Source organism: Xiphophorus maculatus, chromosome 14, assembly GCF_002775205.1.
Source record: "Xiphophorus maculatus strain JP 163 A chromosome 14, X_maculatus-5.0-male, whole genome shotgun sequence".
Taxonomy (NCBI): domain Eukaryota; kingdom Metazoa; phylum Chordata; class Actinopteri; order Cyprinodontiformes; family Poeciliidae; genus Xiphophorus; species Xiphophorus maculatus.
This window is the reverse complement of record NC_036456.1, coordinates 1,097,125-1,121,074: the sequence shown is the minus strand read 5'-3', so window position 1 is coordinate 1,121,074 and position 23,950 is coordinate 1,097,125. Positions and strand designations below refer to the sequence as shown.

At 38.9% G+C, this 23,950-nt stretch overlaps 1 protein-coding gene across 22 annotated transcripts in view; it reads left to right on the top strand.

Annotated features, from left to right (window-relative positions):
- Positions 1-23,950, top strand: part of ank2 (ankyrin 2) — a 148,423-nt gene that overhangs the window by 77,453 nt on the left and 47,020 nt on the right. For 8 of the 22 annotated variants that reach the window (XM_023345549.1, XM_023345548.1, XM_023345546.1 and 5 more), the window contains 15 exons: positions 864-1,005; positions 5,974-6,061; positions 6,436-6,539; positions 7,551-7,589; positions 10,435-10,659; positions 15,391-15,489; positions 17,085-17,239; positions 18,335-18,546; positions 18,625-18,829; positions 18,923-19,019; positions 19,115-19,343; positions 19,841-19,966; positions 20,086-20,208; positions 22,436-22,468; positions 22,740-22,761. In XM_023345549.1, coding sequence (XP_023201317.1) covers positions 864-1,005; positions 5,974-6,061; positions 6,436-6,539; positions 7,551-7,589; positions 10,435-10,659; positions 15,391-15,489; positions 17,085-17,239; positions 18,335-18,546; positions 18,625-18,829; positions 18,923-19,019; positions 19,115-19,343; positions 19,841-19,966; positions 20,086-20,208; positions 22,436-22,468; positions 22,740-22,761 — 1,899 coding nt within the window. The remainder of the gene's footprint in view (positions 1-863; positions 1,006-5,973; positions 6,062-6,435; positions 6,540-7,550; positions 7,590-10,434; positions 10,660-15,390; positions 15,490-17,084; positions 17,240-18,334; positions 18,547-18,624; positions 18,830-18,922; positions 19,020-19,114; positions 19,344-19,840; positions 19,967-20,085; positions 20,209-22,435; positions 22,469-22,739; positions 22,762-23,950) is intronic. The other 14 variants (XM_023345555.1, XM_023345563.1, XM_023345554.1 and 11 more) reach the window with 5 other exon arrangements.

Here is a 23,950-nt window from a genome sequence, read left to right as displayed (position 1 = left end):
ATTTCCTTTGCCAGTGTTTTCATGGTTTCTACTTATCACTGTGTCATAAACAGTGTTTATCTTACATCTTACAAAACATGAAGGAAACACACAGGGAGCCAGGAAACAAACCGACCTGGTGGCATAAGGTTAATGGAAGAAACTAGTGAGGAGTGTGTGAAAGAGAATATTTTAAATACTGGGATCTTGATTACTAGAACAATGGAGCAGTTCTATGTAGAAACAGGGTGCAGCTGTGTGGAGACAGCAGAAGGCAGGCCGAGGGAGAGGGAGAGAGATCGCACAGAAGGGCAAGGAAAACAAGCTGAGGAGGAGGCAGAACATAATTCTAAAATTAATGAATATAAAGAATATTAATAAAGGTGATCTAAATAAATAGCAAAGAAAATATTGATGTAAAGTATGAAATAAGCAAAGGCTGATCTAAATCAAAACATGAAAAGAGAGAATAAGAAATAACTAAAGCCAAACACAGATTGCGTCAGTGTTGCAGATGACACAAGGTGCATGAGCTGCTGCAATCATTGCATTTGTTTGGTGTTAGACAATCAATATAGTTGATTAGGGAAGGAATTCAGTAAATTCTAATAGTCCTACAGCATTTTCATAAGATGAAGTTAAATATTGAGTTTACTGAGTTTAAATGATATACTCATTACAAAAGTCCTCATTTCATCTTTTAGTTATCAATGTATATAACTTTTAGTTAACCAGGTAAGTTCACTGCAAACAAATTCTCATTTTCAACAATGACCTATTGAGAAAAAATGTAAACATCATGCAACATCATATAATTTTTGACCAGTAGATGTTTACTCCTCTTAATAGCAGTTTTGATTTAAAATGACTCTTTTTTTCTGAAGGTGATGACACAATGACCGGTGATGGCGGAGAGTATCTGAGGCCTGAAGACCTCAAGGAACTGGGAGATGATTCCCTGCCAGGACAATACCTGGATGGGATGAACTACCTCCGTTTCAGCCTAGAGGGGACGCGCACTGAGAGGTACCAGATGCTTCACCACACAACTTCACTGATCTACAGCCAAGAACAACACATCTCAGACAAAAACTATTATACAGTGAAGTGAAAATCCATTGGTGAAATATAGAAATCAGTGCTCAAAGGTTCAAACACCCTTTACCATTGTCCACTCTGCTAGAGAACATGTTTTCTTCAAACATTGCTTTGCCTTTCTAACACTATTTAATCCCATTAAGTCTGTGGAGCTGCACCTTCTTTAAATATGTTTTTATATTACATATATCATCAGAATATTGCCCTGTGTACGGTATATACATGCAGTGCTGTGCAAAGGTGCCAAAGCACCTCAGAATGTTTGTTACCACCAAAGAGCCAGACTTTGTTATAATCATCCAGAATGTCTTGAAGCGGTTGATCATCTGATTTTTGGGAGGTACAACATTCTACTCTGAATATTGTCTGTTTTTTAACTTTCTTCATGCAGATCCTATTATGTAAAGTACATTGTGTGTCTTCACACAAGTGAGGAAACTGAACAAGTTGATAAAGAAATAGGAAACAAATCTTGACAGATTCACCATCTTTAAGTTAATCCTTCCTAAACATTTTCTCTTTGAGAAAAAAGTGGTTTTAAGATAAGATAAGATAAGATAAATCTTTATTGTCATTGTCACAAGGACAACGAAATTCAAAGGGTGCCATCAGTCGGTGCACATGCCCAAAAACAAAAAATAACTGTCTCACAATTCATATACAACGCAAGAATCAACAAACAACTGGCAGAAAATAAAAATAAGAACAGCCACATTATCACATACATCATTTATGATGATTAATGGTTGTTTTTGATTGTATTTAGTTTTGTTATTGCTATCGGGTACAAACTGTCTCTGAGACGGTTGGATCTTGTTCTGGTTGCTCTGTATCTTCTGCCTGAAGGCAGCAGTGTGAACAGAGAATGTCCAGGGTGAGAAGTGTCCTTTGTGATGTGTTGTGCTTTTCTTAGACAGCGGTCACTGTGCAGGTCCTCCAGTGAGGGGAGAGGGCAGCCAATGATTTTTTGAGCTGTATTCACAACCCTTTGGAGAGCTTTCCTTTGAGCCGTAGTGCTGCTGTTGTACCAGACGCAGATACAGTAGGTCAGTATGCTCTCTATGGAGCACTTGTAGAAGGACACCAGCAGCTTCTCCTTGATGTTGTTCCTCCTGAGAACCCTCAGGAAGTACAGTCTTTGCTGGGCCTTTTTTATCAGCTCGAAGGTGTTCATGTTCCATGTGAGGCCCTGCTCAATGTGGACCCCCAGGAAACGGAAATCAGCTACCCTCTCCACACATTTTCCCCCAATGGTTAGTGGTGTAATGTCCGTTTTATTCCTCCTATAATCTATTATGAGTTCTTTTGTCTTTGAGTTGTTGAGGAGCAGATTGTTCTACCTGGACCACTGCAACAGCCGCTCCACCTCACCCCTGTAGGCGGACTCGTCGCCTCCTGAGATTAGCCCCACCACTGTGGGGTCATCAGCAAACTTGATGATGGTGTTGCTGTGGTGGGCAAAGGTGCAGTCGTATGTGTACAGACAATAGAGCAGGGGGCTCAGCACACAGCCCTGTGGAGAGCCAGTACTAAGGCTGAGGGCAGTGGATGTATGTTTTCCCACCCTAACTCTCTGCTGTCGGTTGGTCAGTAAGCTCAGAATCCACATGCAGGTGGAGTGAGGGAGGCCCAGGTCCCCCAATTTGTCCACCAGTCTGTGAGGGAGGATGGTATTAAAAGCAGAGCTGTAGTCTACATAGAGCATCCGCACATAGCTCCCCTGCTGCTCCAGATGTGACAGAGCAGCATGGAGGGCCGTGATCACAGCGTCCTCTGTGGATCTGTTGGCTCTGTAGGTGAACTGGTGGTGGTCAAAGCCAGGAGGGAGAAGTGCTGTGATGTGACCCCGGACCAGTTTTTCAAAACACTTCGTCACCACAGGGGTTAGTGCCACAGGCCGGTAGTCGTTGAGGCAGGAGATGTGAGGTTTCTTGGGTATGGGGACTATGGTGGAAGATTTCAGGCAGGATAGGACTGTAGACAGGGCTAGGGACTGGTTGAAGATCCTGGTGAAGACTCCAGCCAGCTGATCGGCGCAGTCTTTCAGGACACGTCCAGGGACGCCATCAGGTCCAGCAGCCTTCCTTGGATTGACAGCCCGCAGTGTGCGCCTCGTGCTCCTCTACAATGAGGAGTGTGGTGTTGTGGGTTGCTTGGTGTAGTGTGGCTGCCTCTGTTGGCTTCACCTCAAAGCGAGCAAAGAAGAGGTTCAGCTCCTCTGCCAGCGTGGCATCGCCTTCCGCAGCTGCGAGGTTGGTCCTGTAGTTGGTGAGATGCTGGATTCCCTGCCACACCTGCCTGCTGTTGTTGCTGTCAAGGTAGCCCTCTATCCTCCTCCTGTAGTCAGACTTAGCCATTCTGATGCCGCTCTTCAAGTTAGCTCGGGCTGTACTGTAGACGGTCCTGTCCCCAGACCTGAAGGCGGTATTCCTGGTCTTTAGCAGTCGCTGGACCTCCTGAGTCATCCAGGGCTTCTGCTTTGGGAAGACTCGGATGCGTTTATCCACAGCTACAGTGTCAATACAGTACTTGATGTAGCACAGTACACTGTCCGTAAAAACCTCCAGGTCCTGATGTTCAAAAACATCCCAGTTTGTCCTGTCGAAACAGTCCTGCAGCTGCTGTGTCGCATCCTTGGGTCAGGATTTGATGGTTTTGGTGATGGTTGGAGCAGTTTTCCTGAGGGGGGCATAAGCAGGAATTAAATGCAGGGACAGGTGATCGGACTGACCCAGGTGAGGAAGTGGTCTAGCCCTGTAGCTTAGCTTGATGTTGGAGTAGACTTTGTCCAGAGTGTTAGCCTCTCTTGTAGCACACTTTACATGCTGGTGGAATTTGGGGAGCGCTGTCTGCATGGCTGAAGTCCCCCGCTATGATGTGCACAGCATCTGGACAGATGCTCTGCAGATGGCTAATGCTGCCATGCAAAAATCCAATAGCTGTTTTAGCATTAGCATCCGGTGGGATGTAAACAGCGGTTACCATGACTACGGTGAACTCTCTGGGGAGGTATATATGGGGGTGTGCTGTGGTGGCGCAGTGGTGGTGCAGGGGGTTAGCACGCCTCACATTTGGAGGCCTTAGACCTGTGGATGTCGCGGGTTTGACTCCCGGTCCCGACGACCTTTGCCGCATGTCCTCCTTCAAAAATGGTGCCGCTCAGCTGGCTGCCTGCAGATGCAGCTCCCGTCGTGTGTGTGTTAATCTGTGTATAAAAAATTCTTGCTGTAACTGCGAAATAATTTCCCTGCTGGGATGAATAAAGTAATTCTTCTTCTTCTTCTTCTTCTTCTTCTTCATATTGGTCTGCATCTAACAGTCACATACTCCAGGTCTGGGGAGCAATGGCTGATGACAGTCCCTGTGTTAGTAACCAGGTGTTGTTCACGTACACACAGAGCCCTCCTCCTCTGCTCTTTCCGGAGTCTTTCATTCTGTCGTGGCGCTGTACTGTGTAGCCTGCTAGCTCAATTTTGAGTTATTCTTTAATGTTTTTTGTGCATTATTTTTCCTTTGTTGTGGTGCAGGGTATGATGAATGAATAATGAATAAGACCTACATCTCCAGGTTTCATTAAGTTAACAGAATCTTTCTACCATGTCAATGCAGCTATGGATGGTGTTATGTTTATTGTGTTTAATATTGCTAGTGTTATTATTAGTTGAAATACGCCACCTTGTGGTCACTTTAAGTTATTGTTTAAGTTAATAGTAGAAGAAGAATATGGACAGGAAGTGCTTTGCCCAGAATCAAATGGCCTCTCCACACTCCTCCTAGTTCTTTCTTGGTGTTTGTTAAAGCGTTGTCTTTTCACAAAAAAAGAAGGAGAAGAAAATTATTGAACTATCACTGAAGTAAACTTTATTAACCAGTCATCGCCGTCAGGATTTTCTTCATCTTTCAAGATTGTTTAGCTGTTTGGATAGCTAGTGCGAGTATCTAGTGAGGCCAATAACAGATGGCATATTAAAGAATAGCCTTTTTCCCCTCCAGGGTTGTTTGCATGCGTGAAATTTCCACATGTAGACAATAATATTGAAAGGAGTCAGTGAAAGTATTCATGCATCTGATCTGATGCCTAACTGCCTGCTATTTAGACACAACAGTGTTGAATGTGAGTCTCAATATCTCAATGAGATATTGTAAGTCTCAAGGCGAAAAAAAAATCCTTTAAGTAAATCATTCACATGGTAGGGTTAGGGTTACTATTTAACCATAAGCCAATATAGAAAAATACAAGTTGGATTTTTCATTCTCAGCTACTTTCGCCACAAAGTTGTACTTCATTTTTGCCCATTTTGGCTAAAATGTGCTGAAAAGGAGAACAAAACCGGACAACATCCAGAAGTTAGATCAGCTGATCAAACTTCACTAAAATATAAACATATGAGTGATCACTGAAGACTTTTGTACAGAGCTTTATGAAAAACTCCGTTCTTCCTGAGCTTGAGAGAACTAACACTCTTGTGTGTCTCCCTCCTCTTCATGTATCCCTTCTCACTCATCCATAGTGGAGTCCAAAGGTATGTTCTGACTCAGGCCTGATGCACTAGCATAGGGGCTCTCTAACATCAGTATTTCAACCAGAGGAATATCCAGTCCTACACTCTGTCTGGTCTTAGTGAGACCTTTCATTGAATGACATTTGATTCTAAATGTGACATTCATTGAATTTAGGAGCTCAGGTCAGAAATAACTAACTCTCAGCTGCACAAAATGATCTAGTCAGTTATTGGACACTGATGCCTGTTTGTGTTGGAAATGATTAGTGTTAAATGTTAAGCTAATTACCAATTCTGTCTAGAGAAATTAATTTCCCAGCTCTTGACCTTCACTGGTTTGACGGTTTATTCTGATATTTTGTGCTCCAGTTTATTCTGATATTTTGTGCTCCAGTTCAGACAGGTCCTTCACACCCACCCATCATAGCTACTATTCTCCAAGACATGATGGTATGATGGACGAGATGCTCACCTCTCACCAGGTACTCCCATTTGTTAAAAGTATTTCAGACAAAACCTTGCTGCTTTTCATAAAACAAACTAATCAGGACAAAGAAAAGATTGCTAAAGGCTAGACTTTGACTGTGACAGCCAGGAGTCCATGTCCTGTGTCTGTCAAATCCAACTCTAACATAACCCTCTCAAAATTAACAGCTACAAAGAGCCAATTATGGTGCAGCACATTCTGGCTTAATGTCTTGAATTTGGTGTTGCCCAAAGAACATTGTTCTAGTCTTGTGGTTCAGGTGCAACTTTGACAAAACATAATTCTTAGTGAAGGAATGTGTCATGAGTGGCTTATGAGAAATTTTCCAAATGTTCTGAGTAATTTTTAATTATATTTGTTTGATTCTAGGTTTCATCACTTGCGAGGGAGAATGAGAGAGATTCCTACAGACTGAGTTGGGGAACAGAGAACCTGGATAATATTGCTTTGTCCTCCAGCCCCATTCATTCAGGGTAGGCTAAGTTCCAGTGTTGGACAAAATTAACGATGATACAAACATTCCATGTTAAATACAATTGTGTAGGCTTTGGCTTAAATATGCAGAATTTTCTATGAAGGCATACTGACCTTATCAGATCTGGGAAAAGGACAAACGGATGCAGCAATATTTCAAATGAAAGTCTGATCTGAAGTTGTATTTATAGTGCAGGCTAAACAGTTATTAGAAGTCTGACATCTCCATGAACGAGAAGTTTATGGAGTCTTCTCGTTCTCCACAATATCCAGTCAGCTCTGCTTTTGTTCTGTATTTTATCATGCAAACCACACCTGTTCTTCAGTCTCAACATACTGTCTTATTTCAAACAAAAATCTGAGGTTGAGCTTGCAGTTTCAGCTGAACATATACACAGCAGTAGACTAAATTGACACTAAACTTTGCAAGAAAGAATATATATATATATATATATATATATATATATATATATATATATATATATATATATATATATATATATATATATATATATATATATATACAATGTATATATATATATATATATATATCTATTTATAGATATATACTTCCGCTAATGGTGACAGTTGTTCAGACTGTCATCATTTACTTTCATGTTTACTTCCACAAACACTGAGCAATTCTTCTCTTTTATGGCAGTTGGCAAAATACTGAGCACATTCTCTATGTGTGACATTATTGCGCCCTCTACTGGATATGTGGGACGATTCCAGGTCGTTTGCCGTTAGCACTGGAGAACACATACAGGTCGCATATATTTGGAAGTGTGAATGGCCACTTCAAAAATATCCGATTTGACAACAAATGGGATATTGGGTCACTTCAGATTACTTTTCACATAAAGACCAAAAACATGTTTTTTAATTCTATAACAACAATCTTTTCCTTCCTTGCTCTGATTTTCCTCTCATGGTTTGTTTTTTTCATTTTTTTTTCAAACTGATTCTGCTCAACTTTTAATGCCTCCCGATGTGACTCTTGGTTTTAGCCGTTCCTCTCAGTGCCATGATCATGGAGACCACAGCAGGTGACCCTCTGCATCTTGGTTTAATCACATTTTCCTTCATCATCATCACCACTCTTCCTCCACTTGCACGTGCACTCCTCTTGGAGAGGTCATGTTTGTGTGTCTGTCCTCAGTAAACATTGCCTCACATGTTCTCAGGCTCACAGTATTGAAAGCTTTGTGAATCGAACTAAAACCTCCAAGTTTTAAACCTGTATTGTTCTGCAGACCTCATGTCTCTTCATTTTCCCTCCACATAAGGCGGGAAGCTACAAGTTAAAACAGCAAAAGTCTGAAAAAACTGAGGCGATGAAGGTTGAGGACACGTCTGTTGATTACATAGACCGTCTCATGAAGTTTGCATTTCCACAACACGGCCTCTATGTTGTCGTGTCTCACACCATATTTTGGGGATACATTATTCTGAGCCTTGTAACTCTGTGGGTGTGTTGCAGAATCAAACCATGGATTAAGTTGTTAATAGAACATCTGTTGTTGTGATATGGAACATCATTCCAGTCAGTTTCTCCCACATTTAAATGTTTGATGTGTGAATGGTGAGAAAACAGACACCAGTTTCTGCTCTAGATTTATATGTGAATATTGTTTTTGAACATTCTATTTACTGAACATTTTCAACCTCAGCACATACAATTTGCTAAAACCAATTGAACCTTTTCGCATTCCCAGAGGCAGTGAAATCTTGTCCCTAAAATCAGTGGCAGTTTCTAATATGAGTGACATGGGCAACTGCACAGAGCAGCATCTTTGGGGCAGGAGGTGCGGTTTGTGCTCAGATGAAAAATCAAGAGGCATAATTTCAGATTTTGTAAAACTTATCTTGTATCCAGAAATTTGACTGAATTCTTCCACACAATTGATTAGCACAGGTATCGAGTTTGATGGGTCTGTTAATGTCAAGAAAATGTAATCCTCATACAACAAAAGGTTGTAGTGTGTTCCCCTGAAAACTGTTCCCGGGATATTTGATGATTGCCAGACAGCAATTGCTAATGGCTGGATTCCTAAGGAAAACAACAAATAATGGCAACTCTTGAGCTCTTTGAAAGTATCTGAACATCCACCCTAGGGACGTTAATTGGACGATTAGAAGCACATAATTCTGGATGTTTTCCTTATTTTGGAATATCTATAATATGAGCTAAGTACACACATTTTGGGAGTTCCCCTTCTTCAAAAAACTTGTCAAACACATCTTGTCATAGTTTAATTTAACTTTTTATCTTTTTCTAAAACTATGCACAGAATCCATCAGCCCCTGGGCTTTTATCTGATTGGAGAGAGGAGATTTCACAGAAATCGATGAAAGTATTTTAACATCTTTCGGTTAGAAAGACCTCTAACAGAGAAGTATTTTAGCAGTTTAGCTCGTTCATCTGTAAACTCAGACTTTCCTCTCTCCCTGAAGGATAAGCCCTACAATGTTTTGCTTGCTTATCTTCTACTGGATCTTTGGACGTTTGGATGATTTCTGCACATTGCAAGGCAGTTCATATTACTGATGAAGTGTGCGTGACCTACGGGCCAGCAGGGGGCCCCCAAGAGCATTTTTTCTTTTCTTTTTGTCCATAAAATAATGATTTCTTCATACATTATCAAATATATATATATATATATATATATATATATATATATATATATATATATATATATATATATATATTATTGTAAAAACAAATCACTTCATAATGAAATTGTGTGTTTTTGATATTATAATGACATAGAAATCATTACTAAAAAAAACAGTTCCACTGAGGGAGCATCTTCTTGTATGTGTCCTTTGGTATTTTGATGATTTGTCTTTGGTGATGAATTTCAAACCTGGGTTTAGAACACCTCCTCACCATCACCCTAATCTTTAGTTTCCTCCACAGATTTTTGGAGTCCTCATCTGACTCCAAAACTGGAATCAAATGGTGACACCCTGGGAAATATGCTCTTATCAGCTTGTAAAATTTAAGTGCCTTCTGCTTGGGTGTGGCTTTTGTGAGTTCCTCCTCATTCAACTCCTCATTTGGAGACAAATGGAGATTTGTCTCCATTTGTAGATCCTGCGGGATCCTCCTTGCATTTTGGAACAAGTTGGGCCAACATGGGTATTACGTGCAAACGATTTGATTGGCAGTAGACTGCATTTGTTGATTGGTCATTGGATTTACATCACAGTATGAGTGAAAGCGATATTTCCAAACTCCTCAAACATCAATATCTCAACCACTATTTTCAATCCGTAGTATTTGGCAAGATGACTGCAAATTGATAATTCCAGGGTCAAACCTTGAGGTCCAAACCTTTCTATCAAATGTGGCAAAAGAGCCCACACAGCATCAACTGGACAGAGCAACCCTACGCCCTCACAGCTCACAGCTTGCTCATGTTCCCACATTCCCACTTATTCATGCCCTCTAACAGGAACACACTGCCAGTGGAGATGCACCCAACGTGACTAAAAGTGAACCAGATATTAACTGGATAGAGTGAGACTTGACAATGGAGAAGGTTCTTTGAGATATTAAAGAAAATAACTTACTCTATTACAGGGGTCTCAAACTCCAGTCCTCGAGGGCCGCAGACCTACAGTTTTTAGATGTGCCACAGGTACAAAACGCTGGAATGAAATGGCTTAATTACCTCCTCCTTGTGTAGATCAGTTCTCCAGAGCCTTGCTAATGACCTAATTATTCTATTCAGGTGTGGTGCAGCAGAGGCACATCTAAAGGTTGTGGCCCTCGAGGACTGGAGTTTGAGACCCCTGCTCTATTAGTTTTGGTGTCTGTGGCCTCATCACCAAATGTTAACAGTGACATATGTTTTCATTTGTGAAAAATTTCCTTTTCCGCTTTAGCTTCCTGGTCAGCTTCATGGTGGACGCCAGAGGTGGAGCCATGCGTGGTTGCCGACATAATGGCCTCCGGATCATCATTCCACCCAAGAAATGCAGCGCCCCAACAAGGGTCACCTGTCGACTGGTGAAACGGCACCGTCTGGCCACCATGCCCCCTATGGTGGAAGGCGAGGGTCTGGCCAGCAGGCTCATTGAAGTGGGGCCATCTGGAGCCCAGTTTCTTGGGTAAGGCTACAGGTGGAGACTTAAAGTAGACACAGACTATTGGAAGAGTTATGCCAGCAGACAAATATAGTAATTCTACAGAAATATGTAATAACATGTTTATTAGTCTTGGAAGCACACTTAGAATGACAAGAAGTGCTCATCATTTAAAGTGCATATTTCACTTTAAATGCATGTTGAAGCCTTTGTGTCATAACAGGTCTGAAATTTTTTTTTTTTTTGCAAAAATGACCCATATTTCAAAATATAAGGTATTAGTACCTACACTACCTAGCGACCACGGTTAATGACATAGATGGAGGAGAACGTTCCAGACTGTGTTGCTAAACACATTGAATAAGACCTGGAGGAGGTGAATAATCCTGAGCATTAAATCAGCTACATGTTTAAGATTGAAGGCTCACAACCAGAAGTTAGAACTGTTGACAGCACAGTAAACAGAGATCATATAAATTGTAGAAGAGCAGATATTGGAATGGAAAACAACATGCACACAAACCAGGGTTGCCACCTTTCAGATATGAAAATAAGTGACACTCACCACAGTGGGCTGCCCACAGAAGTGGTACACTTAATTTTATGGCTGTTTTTTTTTTGTAAAAACAAAAACTCAGTAGTGCAACCATTTCAAATATGGATTAGAGTGCCCAAAAATTTGCTCTCCAATCAGATTAGTATAATTTCAACCTGTTAAGTGGAAGTAGCTTAAGCTTCAAATCAGCAAATATAAAAAGTACTTGGTAAAAAGTGAAATAGTCAAGTACTGAATAACTGATCATAACACCCTATTTAATATTTTAAATTCATGTCAAACAGCCTAATGTAAGTTCTGTGCAAATTCTGGTATTATAAATAATAATACCAAAATATTTTGAAGGAGTTGGGCTCAGAGGCTGGTTCTAGACCAAATTTACTACGGGGGTTGGGGTAGTCAGTGTTTTTTCATAGGGGCAATTAAAAAAGAATTAAATAAAAAACAGGGCAATATTGTATAAATGAACCAAAGAGCCTCTGAGCTGCAGGTCTGTGTCTGGTGCAGTTTTGTTAGTATGTTTTTTCTTCATTCTTGTAGCTTGATAGGAAGTCAGGTTATCCAAACTGGCAACCCACATACAGTAAATAAAAGTGAAATAATATTGACCACCAAACACTATCATTGTTTCACACTATCAAAAAACCCCAAGAAACGTTTTAATGTAGGACAAATAAACATTTTCTCTTCACAATATTTATTTATTTACTGTTAATCTATTAGTATAATTTGTTCCTTAAATTGCCATTTACATTATTTTGGCTATCATACTATTATATGAGAAAATCTATCATCCAAAATGAACATCCAAGTAAATAATCAAACCATAATAGTCTACTAAAAGCACAATAAAAACTTAATCAATCATATCAAAATGTTCTGTGCCATATCAGCCTCAGGAGATGATTGAGGGATGAAGAGACTCTGATGTCTGGTTCTTTAGGTTCTGGCGGGTCTGCAGTGTTCCTCTCCTGATCCATTCTGTCTTTTGTCGTACAGTAACACACTGCGCCACTGAATATTCCTGATACATTGTAAGTTATTTTTTTAATGCCTGTATTTATCCTCACTGAACTTGCTGAGCCTGGGATGGGTGTCTTCCCACTCACATCTGTACTTTTGCAAGAGTTTTTGCCGTTAAGGTCATGGTGGAGTACAGTTTAAAAAGACGCGGGTTGATAGCAGCTCACTTTGGCTGTGTAGTGTTCGTCTCTAAGCAACCATACCAACAGTGTTGGACTGCAGTATTCTGGAGGGTCCTTTGTACATACAATTAGAGTCAAAAATATTCATATTTCAGGAAAATTGAATAACTCTCTCCAACCACCTTCTTCCAGGTCAAAGCTCCGACTCTGGTTTGTCTCTTCTCCCCATCATTGTTTTTCTTCCCCTTGCTGCTTCTGCTGTGTTATGATGGTACTGCAGTGGATTTCAGCCTGATTTTGTAATGTCTTCTGGATCCCATCTAATACTCATTTGGGTTGCTTTTGTTGTAAGCCTCCTCACAGAAGTATGCACTGCAGATTGCCATGTTAGTTGACATACTATTGGGAGTGAAATCTTGACTTCCCAGCTGGACAAATCTCCCGCAGACCTAAAATAATTTTTTTTCTGTTGTTTTTTTCCACCACCACACCCAGACCAGTTGCAGCCTGATCAACCACACATACGTTTTAATCACACCTGAGCAAACAAAACCTCCTTGAGCTCAGCAATCAGACAGCAGGGCTCCGTTCTCCTCCAGTTACATCATGCAAACCACACGATTTTTCTAGAAGCAGAGCTTTTTTGGTGATTCAATACTTTAAAACTTTCGCTAGCTAGTTACAGGCCAAATACAGCAACCATATTTACAATTTGACCTTAGAAAATACTTTTCTACCATTTAAAAGAACCTTAAATATGCACATTAAGATGCATTAACAGTGTGAGAAAGGTGGGGGGACCTTCTGTATTCTTGATTGCTCGACTTACAATTTGCTGCCCTCTTTCTTTCAGACTGATTTTCCCCAGCTTCTGCCTAACTTCAGCTGTTTGTGTATCTGTTCTTGCTTCCTGCCAGTGCCAGGGTCTGCCAGTCTTTGCTCTCCAGCATGCCCAGTTTGATTTCATAACAGCTCCTGTCTAACTACTTTTAACTGTTAATCCTTAATCTTAACTATGGCTTTTCTTATGAATTCCACCTACAGAAATGCACCGCGATTGGTTTTATATGTGGCTGGCTATGTCCTCTACTGGTAAAATGTGGGAATATATCAAAATATACTGTAAGTTACAATATTAGGCTATCCAATGGACAATTAGCCTTTATGTGCAGACAAGCTGGAAGTTCTCTAGCACAGTTATGATATTCTAATTAACGCTTTATTATATTTATGGTTATACAGCACCATCCTGGTAATAATATGTTAAAGGTCTGAGAATTTATTTCATTAGAAATAAATGGAAAATCTTTCCAATTTTCAAGTGTCTAAGATAAGCAGACCTCTGTGTCACACCCCAGGATAACGTGGATACTGTTTAGGTTCTTTGGAACACAAATCAATGCAATCACGCTTTAGTTATTAAATCACTGCTGCAACATATCAACAACTATACTGTGCTGTTTGTAAAGTTTCACATCAAAACTTAACAGCAATTATTTGAGTTACTTAGCCTCAACCCAAAAATGGGGGTTGGGGAATATAAATACCACAGTGTTCATCTGGACAACAGACCGGACTGGAGGCACAACAGTGAAGAATCTATAAGAAGGAACAGAGCAGACTGTACTTCTTGAGGAAGCTAAGATCCTTCAAGGTTTGCAGCAAGATACTGCAGATCTTCTATCAGTCTGTTGTTGAGAGCTTCATCTCTTCTGCCATCATCTGTTAGGGCAGCAGCATCAGAACCAGGGACCTCAAAGGGCTCAACAGCCTGATGAAGAAGGCTGGTTCTGTTCTCGGGACGATTGTGGAACCTCTGCAGATGATGATGCAAAGAAGGATTCTTCATAAAAGCAAGAAAATTATGGGCAATCCTGAAAATGCTCTTCACATGACTGTCTTGAGAGAACAGAGTCTTTAGTCAGAGGCTTCTTCAAATTTCCTGCAACACAGACATCTACAGTAGATTTTTCCTGGCAACAAAACTCTTTGAAGAACAACATTTAAATTCCTTTCAGGATCAGTAAAGTATTTTTGAATCTGAATTGAGTTGAATTGATTTTTCAGAGTTATATTTTCACAATGTCATTCATTCATTTATAGATATCAAATTTTCTAACTAAATATTTCCTAAGTAAACAAAATAATTTACTTCAAGCTAACTATTTACCTTATAAAAAAATTTAGTTAGCAAGGTAATATTTAGTTTGAAACAAAATATTTAGTTTGCAGTTAAATGTTTAATTCCAAGGTGAATATTTAGTTTGAAGCCTAATATTTAGTTTGCAAGCAATGTTTTTATAGACTCAAACTAAATTTTGGCTTGCTAGCTGAATATTTGGTTAGCAGGCTAAATATTCAGCATAAGGCTAACTACATGTTTACCTCACAAAGAAAAATTGCCTTGCTAAATATTTAGATTAGTTAGCCAGCTAAACATTTAGCCCCCAAATCTTTGGTTATTTTGTCCGTCATGAGGGAGAAAAATAGCGGTTCATTTGTCAAAGTCATATTTTCACCATGTTATACATTTATTTATGAGAGTTTAAACTAAATATGTAATTAGTAAGCTAAGCTGCTAAGTATTCAGTTTAAAGTTAAACATTTAGTGGCAAGTTAAATATTATTTTGCTAACTACAAATTTTGTTATAATGTAAATAGTTGACTTGGAGCAAAATATTTTGACTTTGAAAATTCAACCCCTTTTGTTCCCCTTATGATTGGCTAAAAAACTCAAATGATTGCCATTAAGTTTTGTCTGCGCAACTTTACAAACGGCATACCATAAAAAACACCCATAATATAGTATTTTTCCATACTGAAATCTGGTTGATTATGCTTTTGCAGTAAGAAGTCCAGATTTGAATGTTTTTTGTGCCGGATGCTGTAACCTTCAATAGACTTTTTAAATGATGTGTCTTTGTATTTCTTTCTTTCTTTTTTTTGAGAGAACAATCACATGCTTACAAAACAATTAGATTTTCCATTCAACCAAAACATTGTGTGCTTTCTCCTCCACTCTGCTGCGGATGGATGCTTGGCGTATCACACAGTAAACTCCACCTCCCCACAGCCCCTCCACCTTTAAATGAGGGAGAGAGTTTGGTTAGCAGAATCCTCCAGCTTGGTCCACCGGGGACTAAATTTCTTGGGTAGGGTGATAAGGCTTTATAAAGCATAGAATATTGCAAGGGAAACAATCTATGGATGCCAGCCTCAGTTTCTGCCTTTCACTTCATATATTATTTCTGCATGTTTTTTCATATTTTGTAACCCCTTCCCTTAATGTCTGGAACCTCACTTTATGTGTTGCACTTCTGTCTGTTGCTTTGCCTCACCCTCTTTATGCTTTATTCTTTAGTTTTTTCATAGAAACTGTTCTTGTCACTTGTAATCCCCACCACATTCGACAAAAAAGTCAGGTACCCAGAATGATTGGTTAATGTTAACATGATTTGGTATGAGTGGCATATAGAAGGCTGTGATGGGCCAACCACAGTTTGATGGACATGCACACCTTGCATATGTATAGAACAGATCTGAGCAACCAGAACGACATTAGAGAGCATAACAATGACCAAAGAGCAAAATATTCTGTCTGAAAAACATCTAACCAACGAGGTCACCCTGTCTTTTCTCAGTTCCAGCAGATGTTTGCCAACATGCCATTGGAGAAAACTCTTTTTACTCTGATATGCTTGTTCTACCACCCTTTATATTGGCAGTACAATAAAATAGGTTGTATTTATAAACTTTTTTTTTAAGTATTGTAACCACTGCAGTCACATGACCCTCAGTCAGTTTCACTGCATTTTTGCCATTCTGTCTGGGTACTTAGCTTTTTGTCACTAAGTGTACAGCTCTCTTTATCAGTTTGTAAAATTGAAATGGTTGTTTGGCAATAGTAAGCTGACTGTAGTGTTGTTTTGCTGCTCTTTAGCACTAAGCTACAAACTAGAAATTCTGGCAAATAATTCTTAGTAGTTGGTCAGTGAACAACACTGTTGAAATTTACATCATTAAATGTTTTGCTGCATCTTTTACTGAGTCAGCATGATCCATACAGTTTACAGTAGGAAAGCATTGTATTTAATGACGGATTCCTTGATGTATTCATCAGCAACAGTGTCAATTTAAAAAGTAGGATTGCCAGGCCAAAGAACCATTTCACATGAAAATGAGCTTTTGCATTTGTAGTTTTATATTTGTGGCCTTTTCTTTCTACATGCTGAAGGAATATTTCACTTTTGTAGATATTTGATGGACAGTGAAGTATCTTAACTGATCTTATTTCAGTTATATAAATGCTTATATGTAAGAAGTACTTCAGCTAATATCATAATAATATTCAGCTATTAAATATCTGCTTTGCATTCCAATAGAATTCATAAACAGTGACTTCAGGCCTATCAACAAATCTCGGTGTAACTTTTGCACTTTGCTCAGTAGTTTAGCCAGTTTGACACTAATTTGGACATGTCAAAGAATTCTTTAACAAATTTCACCCATGCTCTGAGATTTCATGTATGTTGCACATATTTACCACTGCAATGGAATTTATGCAGTTTACTCTCTGATGTTTCAGCAATGAACTCAAACCACTAGTCAGTCACTCTGTCTGCACTGATTAAACTTCAGTTACCTCAGCCTCACTGAGGCCAAGGCACCAAACAATTGCTGGCACAATGTTATCTTCCATCAGACCATAATCTGAGTGATATACTTTATCTTCCCTCATCTCCTCTAGTCCTGTGATTGTTGAAATCCCCCACTTTGCCTCACTCCGAGGGAAGGAGCGGGAGTTGGTGATCCTCAGAAGTGAGGCAGGAGAAAGCTGGAAGGAGCATCAGTGTGAATACACACCAGAGGAACTCAATCGGATTCTGAATGGCATGGATGAGGGTCAGTGTCTGGGTGCTAGTGGCCCGAAACAAGCCTGAACAAAAATACAACTTAATCATACATATGGAGAGTTGTTTGTGAAGGTAGAATAATCTGGGTTTTTTAGCCTGTCGTAAGAAAATGAAATGGGGGTTCATTTTATTAAATCGTAATTACACCATGCTATTCATTAATTTATCAATTTCAAACAAAATATTTAATTAAATTAATTAGTTTACAAACTAAATAGATCTTAGGTTTGTATATATTTAATTTACAAACTAAATATTGGTTAGCTAAAACTAAATATTTAGTTAACAAGCTAAATATTTAGCTCCAAACTAAATGTTTAGTTACACTAATTATTTAGCCTTAATTTAAATATTCAGTTAACATGCTAAATATTTAGTTTGAAGATAAATATTTAGCAGTTAGCTAAATGTTGACCTGTAAAGCTGGTCAAGTCATGGCTGCCATTAGTGAACGTCTGTGTGGCCAACAAAAGGGCTCATCCTCTGTTTTAAGCTGAAATGTTGGATATGTTGAGAGGAGAAACAATGGAGACGCGACATGAGCAACAACGGAAGTGAATCAGTCACCAGCAGAAGTTTATGCAGAGGGTTAGGGTTAAATAAAATAAAAGACCCAGCTTTTATTTTGGTACTTCTGCTTATCGCCAAGTGACTTTGCATAATAGCCAAATATTTAAATGTGTGCTAAATATTTTGGTTGAAACTAAGGAAGCTTTAAACTAAATATTTAGCTTGAGGTTAAATACACTAGAGTTTAAAACAAAATATACAAAATATTGAATTAAAAACAAAATTTATAGTCAAGAATATTTAAACGCATTTAATTCCAAAATAAATACTAGTTTGAAACTAAACATTTAGCTTGCTGACTAAATATTTAATTCAATATTTTGTTTATAATTGTGGCATTTATGAATGAATGAATAATATAGTATGACTTTGAAAAATAAACTCCCATTGTTTTCTGTTATAATAGGCTAAATAATCTAAATTATTGCTGCTCATTTTTAAGGGTTTAACTTTGCAAGCAGCACCTCGTACATGGAAGTCCTGACATTTGTCCTGTTTCACGTCCTGCCTTTAGAACTGGACCCACCAGAGGAACTGGAAAGGAAACGCCTTTGCAGAATTATTACAAGAGACTTCCCCCAATATTTTGCAGTGGTGTCACGCATCAAGCAGGACAATAATTTGATTGGTCCTGAAGGAGGCATCCTAAGCAGTACTGTTGTGCCTCAAGTCCAGGCAGTTTTTCCAGAGGGGGCGCTCACCAAGAGGATTAGAGTTGGACTTCAGGTTACTCATTGAACCTGCAGTCACACTTTGATACCAAACCACCTGGTTTTGTTCATTTTTTGTCATCTTCTTTTACAGGCTCAGCCAGTGAATGCAAGTGTAGTGAGAAAGATCCTTGGAAACAAGGCCTCCTTCAGTCCCATTGTCACCCTGGAGCCTCGCAGGAGAAAGTTCCATAAACCCATTACCATGACCATCCCTGTCCCCAAGAGCAACTCTGACCCAATTCTTAATGGTTTTGGAGGGGACACGCCCACATTACGACTTCTCTGTAGCATAACTGGTCAGAAAATGCTCATGCATACTTTTGTAAAACTAAGCGGTGCTGTTAAGACCCTTTCTTACTCTAAGCAAATAATTTTGTGTCAATGTTCAGGAGGAACAACGCCTGCACAGTGGGAGGACATAACAGGGACAACACCATTAACATTTATTAATGACTGTGTCTCCTTCACCACCAACGTTTCTGCAAGGTAAGAATGTTGAGTCCTGCCTATGACAAATTATTTGTTGAATTTTGGGTGACTGAGCTCCCACCATGTAGATTTCTGCTGCTTCTTATTTCAAGGTTCTGGCTGATAGACTGTCAACAAGTCCAGGAATCTGTCAACTTCTCCACTCAAGTGTATCGAGAGATCATCTGCGTTCCCTACATGGCCAAGTTTGTGATCTTTGCCAAGACCCATGACCCAATTGAGGCCCGGTTACGCTGTTTTTGCATGACTGATGACAAGATTGATAAAACACTGGAGCAGCAGGAGAACTTCACTGAGGTGGCTCGGAGCCGGGATGTAGAGGTGAGATCGAAGGTTGGACCCAGAATTGATCAAAGCCTCATACTGTGGGAAGCCATTACAGACTACTGAGAAAATTAATATAGTTTATTTATTTAGTTTTTGTTACATATTTGCTATGCTTTTTTATAGACTCGACACCACCAGTAACAAATACATTTTTTTTCTTTTTATTTAAATTGACTTGTGAGAGGGTTTATAAGAAAGAAGGGCTGGAATGAATCCATGGTCCATGGTCCACCACAAGTCATCCTTGGCACCTTCACATAGGCAGTAGATAAGTAGAATGCAATAAAGAGCTGTATCCTGTCATCTTTCTATAATAATAGCTTTTTTGTCAAAAGTGATTTTGGATATAAAAACTACCAGCCCCTTTTTCACTGTCAAAGGATAACAAGTGCAAAACAAAACGACTTATGACAAAAAATGACAGGCCATTTATTTTAGGAAGGTGATGATTTGGTGGGCTATTTACACACTCTACTGACTAATTTTGTCAGGTACTGGAAGGGAAACCTATATATGCAGACTGTTTTGGAAACCTGGTTCCGCTCACCAAAAGTGGCCAACATCATCTGTTCAGCTTCTATGCCTTTAAGGAGAACAGGCTAGCACTCTTCATCAAAGTAAGAATGGTTCCTTGCTACATTACACCAGAACATAAAGCTGTTTTTTATTCTGTCATTTACATGTTCTAGTACATATTAAAGCATAAGCCAGTTCTGTGATCTGCCTGCTTATGTAGATCCGAGACAACACCCAGGAGCCATGTGGTCGACTGTCATTCATGAAGGAACCTAGGAACTACAGGTCACTTCACCAAAATGCCATATGCAACCTCAATATCACGCTTCCATCTTATAGCAAAGTAAGAACTCTACAAAAATCTTTTCTCCATCTATGCATTCCTGTGTTAAAACTGGCATCCAGTGAGCCAGTCTTATCAAATGTTTAGCTTTTAATAATGTTGGACTTGGTGGCAATTTTTGCTAATGATATGGCCAAGGTGAAATTATTATTTGATATTCAATAGTGGTATGAAAACACAAATGACAACGATGACCTGAATAAATGTAGAACAGAAAAATGTTATCCATATCAACCTGGTTCTTTGTAAAAACATAAATCTTTGGTTAGATAATCAATAAATTACAGATTAATAAATAATCAGTTATCTGTAAATGAGCAGATTTCCTTTTGGTTCAGTTTCACTTGCCACACCCCCCCTCTGAGTCATATCTGCCCTGTAGAATCAGCAGAACCTGCATGACAGCATGACATGAGCTAAAACATTTGAAATGCCAACAAATGCTCCATTGCAGGAAACCCAGAAACCAGTGACATTTATCAGCCCAAAAGGGAGTAAAGATGGGAATCATTATCCACATATACAAAATGCATGCAACAGAGTGGCACAGTTACTCCAAAATAATATTGACTCATCTAAGAGGTGACAGAGAAGCATTGACAATGTCAACATGTCTTGTCACAACAAGACAGGGAGGCTGGATAGACTGACTGAGACTCCAGAGGAAAATAGCTGGGGGGGGAACCGGCTTGTTGGGGGGGAGGATTAACCAGCCTTTTCTTAAATACATGAACAAACCTTTAAGTAACCTTTCAAATAAAATTCTCATGTTTATTAATATAAAATAAAGGGCAAAGATGTAAACAGTGACTTGTATAAAATGTTGAGTAACTATGTTCAAATTTTCATAAACATTAGTTTATATGTTGCAGAAATCTAATGTTTCCAATCTCTGAAGTTTATTTCTCTATATACAAAATCAATCTACTTAAGAGCAGCAATAATAATATTACTCAAGTAAAAGAAAAAAAGTACAATGCCGTAAAACTACTCATATACAGTAAGTACCACAAAGTTACTCACGTTAATGTAACCAGTTCTACCCACTTTTGAACATACATAACAGCAAAATTAGTAGCCTATTTTTAACCAGCTTAGCATGATATATTGTCATGGATTAGTCATCATTTAGCTAACATTATCTGCATTCAAAAGCATTACGCAACTCACTCAATTAGTTTGTGAAAAAATGTGCAAAGTCCTTTGCCTTTGCTGCCATGATTCTCACACATCCATTTCTGCACAGCAGCAGCAGTTCTCCATCGCTGCTGCACAGCTGTAAAACTGGAGCGAGCATCTTAGGGGTCATGTTACATTTAAAGGCGGCTCAGAAAAACTTATGACATGTTAACAATGGATTAAACAGATGCAACAGCTGAAAAATGTCTGGGGAACGTTCCCACATTTCCCCGAGAAGTGTGAGAACCCCTGCTGTATCAAAACGAGATAGGAATAACAGAAAGTTGGCCACTCTGAGGGAAAAATAAAAAAACTGCTTCCAGGCCAGGGGGGCACAGCAGACTATTTCCTGACCTAAAACTAACACAGAATTTCAAAAGCAGATCATCAAGCTGACAATCAAACATGGTGGTGGTGGAGTGATTGCCTGAGATGCTTTGTTGATTCAGCAAAAGAGAAAGTCCAACAAACCGCTCAAGACCTTTAGCTTAATCAAACTTGAATTATGCAGCAGAACAATGATCCAAACTCCTTCTGAATGGCATCAATAAACAAAAGGAAAGTTTTGGATTTGACTTTTTCTCCTTAAAAAATGAAATCATAATTCAAAACCTGTTTTTTGTGTTTGATATACAAAACATTTAAGTATGACTTTTTAAAAATGCCAAAGCAGAAGAAATCTGTAAGGGGTAAATGGTTTGTATGGCACTATATGTAAATTTGAACATATCAAGTGGCAAACAATCATTGCCACAACAATCATTGCCAGCATTATTATATTACTGTTGCACCAGGCAACGCCATCTCCAGGTATGAAGACGGAGGGTTGTGAAAGCAATGGTGTGTTTGTAGTGCAGCTTTTCAGGTGTAATCCATAGTCCAGACTTTAACTAGACAGTGTTTATCTCCATGTCTGTCAGTTGAAGTTTGACAGATGTGATAGGCTGTGTTTGTTACTACATTGAGAATTTATTTCCACCTGTCTTTACTGTTCCTGTGTTTATATCTGCACTCCCTTCTGCTTCCTGCTACTTTTTGCTCTCATAAGGACTCAGATTCAGACCAAGAGCATGAGGAACAGGTAAAAGCAGCCACTGCTTCCTCTTCCCCTTTCCTCCCAGCTGATCATCCGGTTCACTGCCTAACCATTAGCACTAAATGGGTTTTTGCAATGTCCTAGCTTGTTTATGACATAGTTAATAAGATTAGAATCTCTTTAAGATACATTAATGAATGTGATGTACAGTATCTGTTGAGTGTAATTTTTACTAAGTAGTTGTGTTGGTGATTTTTACACAGCCATGGTCATCTAAGCAAACTAACTGTAAGCCATTCTATGTGTTCTCTTTCAGACCGGCAGAACCTTTGAGAAATGTAAGCTACTCTTTTCATTTCTTCTATTCTTAAAGAAATTCTGGACACAAAACACATTTTGATGTGTAATGTCTAATTTAATGTCATTATTCTAACAAAAGCAATGATGTGAGGAATATATCCAATGTACATAAAAATAACTAAAAACATACCACATCCAGTCTGCTCTCATAATTCAAGCCTTATGAGCTCTACATCATGTCCATGTTGTTGTTCTGTTTCTCCTGAGGCTTAGCTGCTTCTCTTGCCTTTTCTTTTAGTTTCACCTTTACGATTGTCATTCATTTAACAATTTAACCTTCAGAGTTAAAATTGGGGGAAATAAAAGAGAAGATAAAAACGTATTTGTGATGGTATTTGTTCTTATGCAGGTCTAACAAAATATTCCCTCTGCAACATTTGTAAATTAGAAAAAGGGTCCATGCGCATCTTGTTTTGTATAACTGTTTTAATAAGTTCAATATGGATAGCTAAAATTCTCGCGAAAACAATTTATGCTTTTAATGTAGTGCTTGCTGTAGCTTCTGGTATTGTGGTAAATCAAGCAGCAGTTCTCCACCTAACCCACCTCCCAAGCCTTGCCATCCAACACTAAAACCTTTAAGTATTTAGAATAAAGCTCAAACCATAACTCATGTTACACATGAAGCATACTTAATGCACAGGAATTACATAGTGCTGCATGCATGTGCACATATTGACAGACGGAGGGTTTTTCTAAACGAACCACAAGCAAAATTTTTTTGCTCACTCCATTTACACTCTTCCATGTCCTCACCCTTAGCACTTCCCTTAGCTTTGCATGGAAATAACTTGCCTAACATTACTTTGTGTGTTTCTGTGTGTGTGTGTATGAATGTTTATTTCTATATCATTACTGAGAACTCATTTCTTCAGTTAGGTTTTTGTCTTTTTATTTAGAAGTCGCTCATTAATGTATTTTCTCATGATTTTTTAAACATTGTTGCAGATTTTTAAATTCCTAAAGGATCAAGCATGTTTTAAGAACACATTGGTGCAGTTCATAGCAGTTTTAAAGTGCTTTACAAATAAATTAACATTGACAATCATTATCAGTAGCATTTCACTGGCTTTCTTTAGCTGTCAATTGTTTTCTTTTTTTTTAAAAGCCATTTTGTCCATCATTACATGACATATGTCCTACTTCTGAGCAATCTTGAGATCCTTC